General features: G+C 45.7%; 1 protein-coding gene across 1 annotated transcript in view; it reads right to left on the bottom strand.

The window, feature by feature from the left end:
* Window positions 1-14876, bottom strand: part of LOC107543706 (DNA mismatch repair protein Msh3-like) — a 152485-nt gene extending 137609 nt beyond the window's left edge. Inside the window, exons 1-8 of the mRNA XM_087827169.1 lie at window positions 14679-14876; window positions 13163-13280; window positions 9376-9596; window positions 7250-7465; window positions 5024-5140; window positions 4624-4741; window positions 2680-2816; window positions 521-687 (exon numbers count right to left, since the gene is read on the bottom strand). Of these exons, the coding sequence (XP_087683295.1) occupies window positions 521-687; window positions 2680-2816; window positions 4624-4741; window positions 5024-5140; window positions 7250-7465; window positions 9376-9596; window positions 13163-13280; window positions 14679-14876 (1292 nt within the window). The remainder of the gene's footprint in view (window positions 1-520; window positions 688-2679; window positions 2817-4623; window positions 4742-5023; window positions 5141-7249; window positions 7466-9375; window positions 9597-13162; window positions 13281-14678) is intronic.
* Window positions 14877-14904: the final 28 nt, after the last annotated feature.

The raw sequence follows: 14904 nt of genomic DNA, 5'->3' as shown, positions 1-14904 counted from the left end.
CCAGTTGGGGTATAAAGTCTGCCCGGCACCAACCACAGCCACATCTTCCTCTCTCCGCCAGTGCCCGGCATACCGCCTCATAAAGAAGAGGTATGACCTTAGATCTCATAAATAAGAGTCATGGACACAGCCACAAATTGAAACTTACAGCTTAGATAACGCATTTTCAATATTATATAAACTTCCTAAGAAATGAACTCTAAATTATCTCCAGAAATTGAAGATTAATTACCAACTAATATCATTAACCCCTCTTAACAAAGCCAACTTCCACAGTCCTACATGAAGTCCTCCATTACAGGCAAATCTGTTTTTCTTAAAAGCTTTTTTTTTAATTCTCACCCGAGGATATGTTTTCATTAATTTTTTTAGAGACAAAGGAATAGAGAGAGAGAAACAGCAATGGGAGAGAGAAACATCAATCGGCAACCTGCTGTACACACCCTGAGGGGACGGAACAGCAGCCCAGGCGTGCAGCATGGCCTGGCGCTGAACCCCGCCTCTGTGCACGCCCACTTGCCTGGCAGCTGTGACCCTGTGGATGAGCGACTCCGTCTGCTCTGACAAATGTGATGGAAGCAGCAGCTCCACCGGCTGCAGGCACAGCATCCGAGTTTCCAGCTCTGAACGGGCACCAGAGTCCTGGAAACTATCAAACACAACCGCTCCCGTGGCAGGCTGCACTCCCTGAAAGCAAATGAAAATGTAAAGGCTCTTAATCAGTCAGATTCACTAATATCCAAACTATGCTAAATGAGATTTTAGAGCAATACCAAGTCCAAGTCCTCCTTGACCTAACAAACCTGAGAGAGTGGCTGTGACAAGTCACCAAACCCTCTGTTTCCTCCTCTCCAGGCAGGACGACACCAGCCTACTTCCCAGAGGGTCGTCAAAAGGTCCCAATCAGAAAACAGACACGAAGGCTTTTTCAAAAAAAAATCAAATATAACAAACTCTGAATGTACCCCAAGGGGACAATCCATCCAGGGACTAAGCATGATAATTGAAAGCCACCCCTATCACCCCAAGCCAGTAACAGCAAAGATAAACTAGAAAAGATCACGGTTTAAAACAGGTGAAAAAAGTTCTTAAGTGATTTTCCCAAGGTCACAGGGCGATACAGTGGCAGAGCCAAGATTCATGTAGTCTGACTCCACAGGCCACACTCTTATCCACTACGGATACTTAAGAAATGTATGGGGCTAGTTACAGACTGTATTAGCTAACAGGGAAAATAACCAGTCCCCACACTTATACGTGGCTGATGGGAAGTCGACTGACGCAGCTGCTTCTGAAACAGCCTAGCACTTTCTAGGAAAGCTGAAAACATCCATACTCCACAATTCAGCAATTCTTCCCCTAGGTATATAGTCCTGAGAAACTCAGACACATGTACAGAAAGGTTTATAGCAGTGTTCTTGGTAAAACCAAAAACTGGAAAGAACCCACACATACGTCAACAGAAGACTGAATAAACTGTAGATCATAAAATGAAACACAGCACAGCAACTGACAGTGGAAGAACTCCAGTGACACATGTAAGTAAACCTTGTACACAAATAGTACTTTCTAAACAAAAGCAGCAAGACCCCCCAAAATACATACAATATGTTTACATCTGTATGAAGTTTAAGGAGTAAAACTGGAAGCAAGGAAATTATTCCCATAGTAATCTGGATTAGTTCCCTCTGGAGGGAAGGGCCCTTCTGCAGGTGGTTCTATTTCCTGACCTCAGTGGTAACTCACATTACACTGTAGTTACGTATCCTCTTTTATGCATTTTTCCTCTTGAACACTTCATAATTTTTAAAAATCTTTCATTTCTCGGTTCAAGCAACCTCCTTAATTCTAGCCCAAAGGACTTCCTCTAGTGCCGAGATGGCTGGACTAAGGTACATTAGTAACATATGTAAGTTTATCTCCCACTCTACAAACCATTTATAAAGGCCATTTATAGAAGTTCAAGTAACAAATTTATCAGCCAAACAAATACCCCTTTGCTTTTTTAAATCAGAGAAATGGTCTATATTGTAACATCTGCAACAGACATGGGAGCCTAACAGTTCTGAAGGGCCCTAAAAAGTCTAAGATTCTGAGCAGAGTCCAGGAAGGTCTGTAAATGGGCAAATTTACTCAAAAATTGCCAGAAGGCAAGATCAATAAAACTAAGACTCGCAAGTTACATGTATTTGGAAGACTGGTTGTAAATATTCATAATATTAATTAAATATGAAGTTTTGTATTGGCCGACTACATTTCCCCTCCCTTACCTATCCTTTCCTCCAACTCTACATACAACAATCCCACAATCATCTGTATTCCATTTCAAACCTCTAGGAAGTCTGTAAAACCCTTTGCTATCCATGCATGTGCTGGTTTGGTGTTTTGTCTTGCTATCTGTATTTGTTCACACCCACGCCTATCACCATGTCTGTCTGCAACCCTAAACAACTAGAGCACAGGAACAGAAACTACCTTGACCTCTCCTGGCAGAGCGCCAAGGAGCCATATGAGAAAACTGAAACTAGTGATCTAATACAGAAATTATGAGGAAATGTGTGTTTTTAAGTACGATTACGTGAGAGCACACTTCACCAGACACCCTCCTCACAAACCACGTGATTACTCCTATTTCCAGACCCGACATTGTCGCTCACCCTTCCCCTACAAGGCACTCACCACAACTCCAACAAAAACGTTCCCCTTTTTTTTGTCCTTAATGTTTTCACAGATGCACAGAAGACAGCCACTGGAGGCGTCAGTCACCGTCTCGTCGGCATGGAGAGCGTCACCCAGCTGGGCCAAAGGGCTCACATGTAACAATGATTAAAGAAGAGTATACACTCCATTCCCATGAATATTAACTGTGTTTTCCTTTAAATTAGCGATTCATTTTTCCAGGCATTTTTGCTCTGTGCATAAATCTTCCACACAGCATTAACTGTTCTGATTCACTCTGGTCATAGTTCCATGAGGACCAACAACTATTATCTTCTCACTTCCAAAGGGCCTAGGAGAGATCCTCAGACCTTGTGGAAACCCAAATGTTATTTGATGCTGAGACTTGAATCTTTAACCATCTCCTAATGTATAATTTCGTAAATCGAAGGGTGAATACACTAAAATAGTATACATTACTTTCCTCCTTTAAAGTGCATAATAGTTCTCAGGAGAAAAGAAAACCAAAAAAGGAAACAGCCCAGCTGGCGTGGCTCAGGGGCTGAGTGTCAAGGAGATCGAAGTTCGATTCCTGGTTGGAGTACATGCCCAGGCTGTGGGCTCGATCCGGGGTGGGGGGGGGGGGTGCAGGAGGCAGCTGATCCATGACTCTCTCATCATCGATGTTCCTATTTGTCCCTCTCCCTTCCTCTCTCTGAAATTAATGAAAATGTATTTTTAAAAAAACTATAGAAAAACGCGCAAAAAAAACAAAAAAGGAAACAGAAACATACATTCATACGTGTCTATGTGCATGTGTGTGTATATGTGTGTGAATATGTGTTGAGTCCATTAATTAAATTCTCAGGGATAAATGCTGATTTTAGACAAGGTCAGTCTGGGAACATCCAATCTGGGCATCAGCAGAGGAGCTATCGCAGTAGCAGAAGAGAAGCAGAGAGGAGAACTGTTTTAGGATTCCGTTAAGAGACTCAAGTTCAGGCAAAAGAAACAATAAAATTACCACAGTCTTACAGCCTCATCAGCATGGAGTACACAGAACTGTTCATGGCTTGGGGCTCATCTTGAGTGATAGCCATTCCCTATTCATGATATTAATAAAACAAAAGTCTTCACCATTTGGACAGAATCTGAGCAGGTCTCTAAATATGCAGGTTTGTAATAACCTGAAACAGAAATTTTACTTTCATGCAGTATCACTTAAGACTTCACCCTTATATCCTTTCATCCCGAGATCTGACTCCATCTCATATACATTTGAAAATATATCCTTATTTCATTTTATACATAATTATTTGTTTTTAAAAAATTGACAGAATTTTATGACTTTTCTATTAAAGTCCTCTTGCTTTAAATAACTCACTGAATTTATGAATGGCCATAAATTTTGGGGCAATCATTGTGCACACTAAGGATTCTTAAAAAGTGAGAAAGCTTCACCTATAATCCACTCTCAAAAATAATACAATTTTCATGAAGCTAACAATTAAAGAAGATGGACTATATTCCATGAGCAGTTCACTGTGTGTTGACTTCGTGGTTTTCTTTTCTCATTTTGAAGTTAGGAAGTTATTTTTAGGTCCTGTTTAGGAAGATCTGAAGGAGCTTATAAGCCTAAGTGCCTAACCACTGCCCATCCTGGCATAGGAAAGTTGTGACTGCAAGTTAGTTGCTAACCTGCAGTCATCTTTTATCAGGCTGTCCTTTTTCTTGCTCTTAAAGTATGATGCACTCTCCTTCACTATGGCATTAGAAAAAAACAATGTGTGTTTCCAGCCATTACCAACCCACAGCTCTCCAGGAGCACACTGACGGAAAGCTAGAGGAATGACACCGCCTCATCATCAAAAAGATACCCATCCAGAGAACAGTGTTTTTTTAAAGTGCTACTTAAAACAAAGATTTCTAAAATTTAAGAGAAAATTTCCCATTCAAAAAGGATATCTTCTCCAATAAGTGTAGATTTTGTATAAAGAGCAGTCAATTTCCGGGCAAATAGTGAACTTTTGTTGTCCCCAATGGCCTTCAGCGCTGCTGTTTCAGTCTGCTTCACAACTCCTACCTTCAACAGAAATAAGAAATATTAAATATCAAACATGATAAAAAATTTTAAAACATGTTTTGAGATTTTAAAAGGTTAACTAAAACACCAGTTTTTTAAAAATTTAGCCTAAATATCTAATATGTTAAAGCTCATGAAGATATAATGCTAATAATTATGACATACTTTCATTTCCCCAAAATGCCAAATTCTAAACCAATTAGAGCTACCACCTTACAAAACATGTTTTCTCTCTGGAAGAGAATCGGACCCCTTTTCCCACAAGTTGAAGCCAAAGCTGACCTTATATCCCTTTGCCACAAGGCGGCGCACGTGCACAAACAGTCTGTGAGCCGGTATGCTCGCTGTCATGAAGCTGTGATCTAAGTGGCAATAAATATTGAGCTCCCGGGCTGCAATCTAAAAAATTGAAATAGAGAATATCAATAAATTTCTATTTCAAGATCCCCTGTGTGATTTGTTCAGTTTGTTAAAAATCCATTGAGATAAACCTGCAGGACTTGTGCCCTTCTCTGTGGTACATCAATAAAAAGTTTAGAAGTCATTCCCTATGCAGGAGCCTACAGTTTCACCTGGTATTTTTGGCAGTTCCCATGGCCTAAGCTCTGGGTCAGCATCTGTATCTACAAATGACTCGGAAGTAAATGACAGGTCCTTTTCTACGTCCTTAGCTCCATCAAAACTTTAAAGTGCTGAGCTTTCTCTGTAATGGGACTAGAATAAGAAACTGTAATGGAATAAGAATTTGATACCATAGCACATGCAAATAACTGAAAATTAGGAGATACTAAGGGTATGTGTACATAAATTATAAACCTACTTGGACAGAGGGCATCTTTGAGGAAGTGAGAAGAGAACCCTCGGTGAGGTTAGCCAATTGTGATGCACGAGTGATAGAAATGCAGAGCCGGGCAGTACCACCTGGCACCCTGCCTTCTAGACAGGACCACGGCTCGGAGGCTGCCCACCAGAGCCACAGAGCTCTCATTCCAACATTCTTACTCCCCTGCCCTATCCATTTCTGAACTGTATTAGTTCATCCGGGCAGGGCAGGGCAGGGCAGGGCAGGAAAACATAAGCCTTTACTGTGGTCAAGGCTCAATCTATCATTTGACCTAGAGAGAAGGGGAGAGAACAGTATTTCCTTTCACCCCTTCACTTATCGGGTACTAACTACATACGTGTTCCCGTCTGCAGCAAACGTGCTGTCTCAAATCTGACTTTTAACACAGAACACAGCCCAATGGCATCTGAACTAGGCAATACCACTTTCCTGCCACAACAGGATTTAGGAAACTGGAAGAAAAAAGTTGGCCAAGTCTTCACTCCCCATCCATGAGGCAGAAGTGCCACCTCATCACTCTGATGGTGTGCAACCCAACCAGGCCTGAAAACTATGGAATCATCAAAACCACCCAGGACTCCAACAAAGCATTTCCTTAAGCCTGCCCTTAAATACTCTCAAGTTCACTTCTAACCTTCTTAACTTAGGCCTACGTCAAATACCCCAAATTAAATACAAACCCAACTTAGACCAAGAGAGCAATGTGACTAATATAGAGAGACCTGTAAGACTTCAAACATTATTGGTGGCTGGTAGAGTTAATGGGCTCTTCTATTGAGACTTAACAATGCTACTGGCTGTGAAAATTCATAAATTAAGGATAAACAGAGGAACTTACATCTCAAAAATTTTTCCTTGCTGGAGTTTTCATTAGGAAACACATGATTATGGTTCACTTACTAATTGATTCGTCCAGCTTTTGATGGATGAAAGGTATTAAATGAACACCATGGAGGAGCACCAACATTCCAACAGGAACCCTCATCTCCTTCCCCACCAGTCTAGCACTCAACACGTTTGTGTTCTAGTTTTTACTTTAAATGAAAGCTTTTCATTTTTTTTAAATCCTCACCCGAGGATATTTTTTCATTGCTTTTCAGAGAGAGTGGGAGAGAGAGAAAAAGAACACATCGATGTCAGAGAGACACACTGATTGGTTGCCTCCCTCACGTGCCCCGACAGGGGCCTGGGATCGAGCCTGCAACCAAGGTACGTGCCCTTGACCAGAATCGAACCCAAGACCCTTCAGTCCGAGGGCTGAGGCTCTAGCTACTGAGTGAAATCGGCTAGTGCTACAGGACAGCAGTTTTAAAGGGTAATTGATTACATAAACTTCTTCATAAGGTCAAAAAATGAAACAAAAAAACTGGCCCAACCGGGTGTGGCTCAGTGGTTGAGCATCGACCTAGGATCCAGGAGATTGCGGTTCGATTCCCGGTCAGGGCACATGCACGGGGTGCAGGCTCGATCCTCAGTTGGGGGCGTGCAGGAGGCAGCTGATCAGTGAGTCTCATCATTGATGTTTCTCTCTCTCTTTCTCCCTCTCCTTTCCTCTCTCTGAAATCAATAAAAATATATTTAAAAAAAACAAAAATGAAAAAAACTGGAAAATATTTAAGGCTGGACAAGAAAAATATGAAACGGTGTTTGAAAGAACAACTTACCTCTGCATCTTCCCCAAAGAATCTATACTTATATCCACATTCCACACACAGAATTGCATCTTTCTGCTGCTGCTTCATTTCTATGTACTGTAATTCTAATGGCGTGTAGATGCTTTTGGTTCTTTTGTTAGGTGGTTTAGAATCAGAGATTTTCTGTAAGTTTTCACAACTCCCATGTGGTGATCCAAAATGACTGAGATCAGAAAGTGTCTTGTCCTGGCAACCAAGAGATTTTGAGAGTTTAAAAAGTACTAACCATAACATTAGTTCCCAGAGTGAGACTGCAAATTTGACACAAACCTAACTGGTGAATCTGAGGGGAACACAGTATATTAAGGCAATTTTTTTGGTAGGTTTGAAATTTATATATATGTATTTCCTAGGGGGAAAAACTCCTTACTATAAAGTCCTTACTCATATGTTGAGTGAGAGGAGGCATCCAGGAAAAAGGTTCACATACACAGGTCAATCTGTATACTTGAGCAGTAAGCAACATTTTTTCAGCACTTGGAGCAAAATACTCCTCAGATACGTTGTAGTCTTTCACGTTCCCAGAGACGGCATTCTGAACTCAGTTTAACTTGTCCTGACAACTCAGGCTGATCAGGTTAATAAAATGGGAATTTTAGGACCTATCAAGGCTTATGGGGTTGTTGAGCCCACACTAACAGTCCCATACCACTGGGCATTCAAGTTTATTCAGTAGCTTTTTTCCATTTGTCTGTGTCCTTCCATGCCATTAAATACTCAGCTATCACTTGTAATAATATCCATATACTACTTCTAGGTGTCCCTTCTAACTGGTTACTTCTAATTTTCTATGAATCAGAGATGCCAAGTTGGTCATTCTATTCATAAAGCTATAGTAAACAGGCTCTTGTGAGGTCCTACAGTAAATTCCCCAATTAATAAATTGTGAACTTTAGTAGATAAAATGTTTTAATACTTTAATGATTTTTCTAGAGAGAGAGGAGGGAGGGGGGTAGAGAGAAACAGAGATAGAAACATCCATGAGAAACATTGAAGGGCTGCCTCCTGCACGCCCCCTACTGGGGATTGAGCCCAAAACCCAGGCATGTGCCCTGATAGGGAACTGATCCAGTGACCTCCTGGTTCATGGGTTGATGCTCAACCTCTGTATTTTATGAGATTCTGGCTAACTGCTTTTAGGTACTAAAGAACAAAAACACCCTTTTCCCGTGATGACCTAAGATAAGCCAATGGATTTTAGCTTGGTATTTTTCTGAGAAAAGAATCTATAGCTTTCATTAGATTTAAATCACTCAAAAAAAAAAAGAAAAAAAAAGTAAAGACTACTTCTCTAATTCAGTGGTTCTCAATCAGGCTGCACATTAAAGTGAGAGTTCTTAAACAAAGTCCACGTCCAGTTCTTATCGAAAAAGAGTTAAAAACCAGTTATATAATTCTAAGGAAAAGTTTTGCTATCAGTATTTTAAGTGTTCCAGAGATTCTAATTTAAAGCTGGGCTGAAAACCACTATTATGAATTGTAGATTTCAATGATGGAGCAAGAGTTAAATTCCCTGAGTTTGCAATGGTGAAAAACATCAATAAATTATAAAACAGTAGAAGGACCCATATTCAGTTGGTTTACCTTTGAATTTACTTTATGTCAGCCAAGCTTTCAACTGAAAACCTCAGAACATCTATATAAGTGGCCCACTGTGACCATCCCAGTTGACCATGGAGGCCATAAAGAGGACTTTAAGAAACTGAGCTTGTCCTATCAGCAAAGAATCCCCCAAGTCAGTGAATGGCTCCTTATCCACGCCCCATACATCAGAATCACCTGAAGCTTTTGCTTTGTTTTGTTTTAATACAACCAATTCATCCCTTCTTAATACACAGTAAATCAGAATCTCCAGGGACTTAATAAAGTAAAATAAAAAGATAAAATAAAATAAAATAATAAAATAATAAAATAAAATATAAAATAAAATAATAAAATAAAATAACATAAAATAAAATAAAAGGTAAAAGTTCCCTGAACTAATTTAGATGATCAGCCAAGTTTGGGAACCATGCCCCGAGTGGACCCAAAGAACCTCAAGGCACTTTAGAACCTACCATTCTGGGGAGTTGGGTATTTGTCACTCTGTTACACACCTTCTGACTAGTTTGAGATCTGGACTCTTGGGAAGAAACTGCATTCTTTGCACGCAGAAGACTGATATCGTCGAAATCAGTACATTTTGGCAGAACTGCAAATCTCTCCTGAAGAGGCTCTCTCTGGACTTGATTTTGAGGAAGGGTAGAATCGCGGCAGAATTCTTTCAATTTTTCCAGAGACTTTAAAACAATCCTGGTCCTCAGACATTTCCTTGACTCTTAGTTAGTAAATCAGAAGAAAATATAACAATAGTATTTTGTCTCATTATGTCAATTCATAGCCGGCATTGGATTTTTAAAAAATTTATCTTTATTGTTCAAAGTATTACAAATGTCCCCCTTCCCCCCTCATTGATCCCCTTCACCCCGAACCCCCCCCCCCCCAAGGCCTTCTCACTATTGTCCGTGGCATATAAGTTCTTTGATTAATCTCTCCCCACCCCTCCCCCAACCAGCACTGGCTTTTTAAAGAGGGAGTTTTGTACTAAAGCAATGGCTCTAGTTATAACATAATAGGAAAATAAAGTAACTTGGGTTCAAAATAAGCATAGCACACTTAAAATATACATCTACTTTCTTATTTTACTTGGTCCTAAAAGCCCATTAGAAACTATAGGGTTTTACTTTCTTTCTTCCTTTTTTTTTTTTTAAAGCTTTAAGCCCATATGTACAGAAAGAAAAGAAGAGGAGAGTATTGCAAGTGAAATACCTGAAGCTAGAAGAAAAAAATGAATGAGCAACAACCAACTTAGCATACCGGAAGCCTAAATCCTAAATCAGCAGTGGAGAAAACCAAGAACCAGTCCTCTACTCACAACACAAAATACTTAAAAGGCTCAGGAATTAGGACACCTGTAGCTCTGAAAATGGAATAAAGGGAGGTTATAAAATAACGAGGATTGGCTCAAAGTAATTTGATCCCTAGACCCCACGTCCTAACTCAAGGGCAGCTGTCCATCCGCCACATCAGCAGAGAATTGGAGACTTCTCTGGAAAAGGTAAAACAGGCACACTACTGTGCCTAAGCCAAAAGAATACAAACGGAAATAGTCTTGCTGTGTGCTGAGAAACGCAGCCTCTTCTAAGAGCCTCTTCTCAGAACAGGGCTGTCCCCTAAGGCAGAAGCTGGGGAGACTCTTGACTGGAAAATCTGACCAGCTCCATGTGAAAGACCTAGAGACGCTGACGCCAAGAGTGCACCAAGGAAACCACTCCAGGCACAGCTGCTCTCCTGCCTCCAAGCTTTGCTCATGCTAGTCTCTCTCTGTGGTATGGCCTAGCCCCCAATTTCCACATGTCAAACCTGCACTCATTCATCAAGAGCCATCTCAAAGCTACCTTTCCCATGAAACGCTCTGCTAATTCCCCAGCTTAAAAACAATCTTTTCTTTCTCTGTGTTCCTGTAACAAGGTCATAGCTCTCTACAGCATTTATCAGTCTGCTAACTAGAAGTTATTCATAAGCAATCAATCCATAAAAGAAGTGACCACTTACCAGTTATCTGCTATGTGCCAGAAAACATTATTTTACCCTTTAGAGCAACATTATTTTTGTTGTTGTTAATCCTCACCTGAGGGTATTTCCCCCTCCACTGATTTTTAGAGAGTGGAAAAAGCGGGGAGGGAGAGGGGGGGAACACTGGTATGAGAGACACAGCACCTGGTTGCCTCTCGCACAGCCCCGACCAGGGCCAGGGAGGGAACCTGCAATCCAGGCACGAGCCCGTGACTGGAAATCGAACCTAAGACCCTTCGGTGTGAGGGCTGACACTGTAACCGCTGAGCACACTGGCCAGGGCCTTTTTTTTTTTAATCCTCACCTGAGGATGTTTTACTGATTAAAGAGGAAGGGAGAGAAACATGGATCAGTTGCCTCCCGTACGCACCCCCACAGCCCTCACTGGGGATCAAACCTGCAGCCCAGATATGCTTCCTGAAGGGACTGACACTCCGACCGAGCCACAGCGGCCAGGGCTGGAGCAATGCTATTAAGTAGCTAATATTATACATCAGGAAACTGGGACTGCGTTTATCGTCTCCTGCCTTCCCTAAAGCAAAAACACTGAGGTAAGTGGTATGTCTTCTTCATTTCTAAAAGTTTAAAAACCTCTTTTCAGATGGATACTTTATCTTATCTCCTGTTAATCTCATAGCTAGAAAAATGTCTCTTTGAATCTCTTCAATTGTATATATTCATCCTATTTACTATTACTCTCTCCCTTTGAAAATATATAACTGAATCACTTTTCAAAAGTTAAGTTTGTGCCCTGGCAGGTTTGGCTCAGTGGTTAGAGCATCAGCCGGCGGACTGAAGGGTTCTGGGTTCAATTCTGGCCAAGGGCACGTACCTCAGTTGCAAGCTTGATCCCTGGCCCCAGTGCCTGCGGGAGGCAACCGATTGATATGTCTCTCTCACACTGATGTCTCTCTCTCCCCCTTCCGCTCTCTCTGAAAAGCAATGAAGTAGTATCCTCAGGTGAGGGATAAAGAAAAAGTTTGTATATTATACAAGGGAGTCCTTCCTAAGGATACAAAAAACCTTCCCCAGGATGGGGGTGGAGGGCAAATCTTGCCAAAGACAGAACCTAAAGCTAACGTGTTAGACACCTGCAGTGATGGGGATGTAAGCAGAGCACAGGGGCTATAGCCAACGATATTGTAGTAACTACTGATGGTGTCCGGTGGGCACTAAACTTATCAGGGGTCACTTCGTAAATTACATAAATGTCTAACTACTATGCTATACACGTGAAACTAACATAAAATAGTAGTGACTGTCAACTGTAATTGGAAAAAAAAAACTTTAGGTGAAGTAGCCAGTGACTCTTCTGGCTGGTGGATGCTCTTTTTTTCTTCCCAGTATTTATTTTTATTAAGTAAACTGTATTTAAAGTTCCTGTTTCAACAACTGCCATGTCTATGGCCTTATTTCCATACGCTTCAGAGTTCACTTGGCCAATCTGGAGCTCTGTGGACTACGGACCGGGACTGGCGAGCGGCGGGCTGAGACCCGCGTGGGAGCGGCTCACGCCCCCTCCCCCGCCCCCGCCCCCGGAGGTTCTGCCGCCGCTTCATTCCCGAGCTGCGGGCAGTTCAGTTCAGCTACGAGGGTAATGAAGAAAGGAGCGTTTTCCGTCTTCCCTTATCACATATTCTTGAGGCAAAAAACAGAAAAATCTGCTCAACCAGCTGTATATCCAACACCTACAGAGGTCTAGGACCTCAGGAATGGTGGCTTTAGCCAAAACCTTTCTGCATATGGAAAAAGTAGCTCCATGATAAAAAAGGACAGGGGAGAGCTACATGTCCTGAGATGGAAATTCTCCAAAACGTTAAGCGGAAAAAGATAGTTGCAAATTAGCATATACAGTATAAAACTTATAGAACATTATTAACTAATTTGTGGGCCTATGTGTATACACATACATGTGAATAAATAGAAAGACCTGAAAGAATATAGTCTCCCCCCAAATTAGCAGTAGGCCTCACTGAGAGGGAGGGATTGTGGGCCTATCACTGTCCACCTTCTACATTTCTGTATTGCTTTTTTTACAACAAACATGTTTTACTTTTATAATCAAGACAAAAATAATCTAGAGGAAGCTACAGCCACGCTGCAGACCCGCAGCTCCTCCCCGCGCCGCCGACCCCGACACAGCAGCGCCGCCGGCGGCCCGGTGCGCAGGCGCAGCGGAGGCCTGTCTCCGCCGGGAGCGCCCGCCGCGCGCTGGGTAACGCAGCAGTTTCAGAGCCGCGGCGGCGAGCGCGGAGAAGCAGGACTCACCGGGGCTCCCCGGCGCCGAGTCACCGCGGCCGCCCCCGTCCCGGGCTCGCTTTGCTCGCTTTTCAACAGGCCCGTCACTCTCCGGGGGTCTCCTGGCGCTTGCGTCGGTGTTTGCGGCCTGTGTGGGGTAAGTCAGACATGACGTCACCGCCAGCCCACAACCGAAAGTCAGCCATGACGTCACCGCTAAGCCACACCGGAAGTCAGACATTACGTCACTGCTAAGCCACAACTGGAAGTCAGATGTGACGTCACCGCCAGCCCACAACCGGAAGTCAGGCTTGGTGTCACCGCTAATCCACAACCACGAGGCTGCGAGGTAATTTACACGCACTTCTAACCGACAGCAGGGCCCTGCCGCCCTTCCTGCCCGCCGTCGGTTTGGAGCCTGGAGAGACCCTGAGGAAGGCTGTCAGCGCCCCAGGGCGGGGCTGGAGAGACCCTGAGGAAGGCTGTCAGTGCCCCAGGGTGGGGGGGGGCCTGGAGAGACCCTGAGGAAGGCTGTCAGCGCCCCAGGGCGGGGCTGGAGAGACCCTGAGGAAGGCTGTCAGCGTCCCAGGGCGGGGGGCGCCTCGCACCCGCCCGCGGGGAGCCCCAGGGAGCGAGGCCGCCCCTTCGCGCAGCCAGCGCGCCCGTGGGACGTGGCACCTCAGCCACTCGGCTCCCTCGTCCAGAGAAGCACCCTGACGCGCAGGAGGTGCCCGTCTAGCGCCGGGCAGTCGGCTGGGCAGTAAAGACGGGCCCCTCGAGCGCTGGCTGTGACTGCACTTGACGGTCACCACCGACCACGCCACGAGACGGTGACCCGCGGTCGGCGGGAAGCCCGTCAAGCCCCAGGTCCCCCAGTACCCTCGGGACGGCGGGCGCGAGGCAGGGCCCGGAGAGCGCCGACCTGCGGACCGCCGTCGGCGCCCAGGACAAGGCCACGCACCCGCGGAGAAACGGAAGGGACGGGGCAAGGCTGCGACGGGCCACGCTGCCCCGTGAAAACGCGGAGCCGCCCGCGAGCCGCTCCGCGCCCCTCGCCCTCCTGCGAGCGGAACGCGGCCCTGGCGGGCGGGCTCCGCGGGCACCCCCGCCGCAGGGCCCGGGAGGCGGCGGGGACGCGGCCGCGGGTGCGCTCGCCGACGGCGGGGTCCCACAGGCCCGCGAGGACGACGTGGGGCTGCTCCTCCAGCCCCGCCCCGGGGCGCGGAAGGCGGCGGCGGGAAGGGGCCAGGCCGACCCTCTCCCGCGGGCCTGCCCTGTCCCCACGGGCGTCAGGACGCCGGAGGGGCTGCCCCGGCCGGCCCTTAGCCCCGGGCCTGGGCTGTCACCCGGGGACGCGACAGTCTCCCAACTGCCTCAGCGCGGAGGGCAGCTGGCCGGTCCCTGCCTGCCCGCCCGCGCCCCGCCCCTCCTCGCCCGCGCCCCGCCCCTCTTCCGGCGCCGCGCCCCTCTTCCGGCGCCGCGCCCCGCCCCTCCTCGCCCGCCCCTGGCTCCCGCCCCGCCCCCCCCTCTCCGGAACAGAACCCACCACGTGCTGCGGCCGCTGAGGCGGGAAGGCGGCCGCTGGAGGCGCTGCGGAGGCGGGTGCCCCCCGCGCGGCCCCCGAGCGGGAGGCGGCAGCGCGCAGGCGCCCGCTGGGCCGGAAGAACCGGCTCGAGGCCGCTGGCCCTGCAGGGGCCGGACGAGCGCCCGCCGCACCGCCAGGGGCTGGCTCTCGGCGCGACATGAAGGCGCGGGCAGGACGGGGACGCGCG

Source organism: Miniopterus natalensis, chromosome 18, assembly GCF_054644295.1.
Source record: "Miniopterus natalensis isolate mMinNat1 chromosome 18, mMinNat1.hap1, whole genome shotgun sequence".
In the NCBI taxonomy this organism is placed as follows: Eukaryota; Metazoa; Chordata; class Mammalia; order Chiroptera; family Miniopteridae; genus Miniopterus; species Miniopterus natalensis.
The sequence above is the reverse complement of the archived record's forward strand: the minus strand, read 5'-3'. Positions and strand labels throughout refer to the sequence as shown.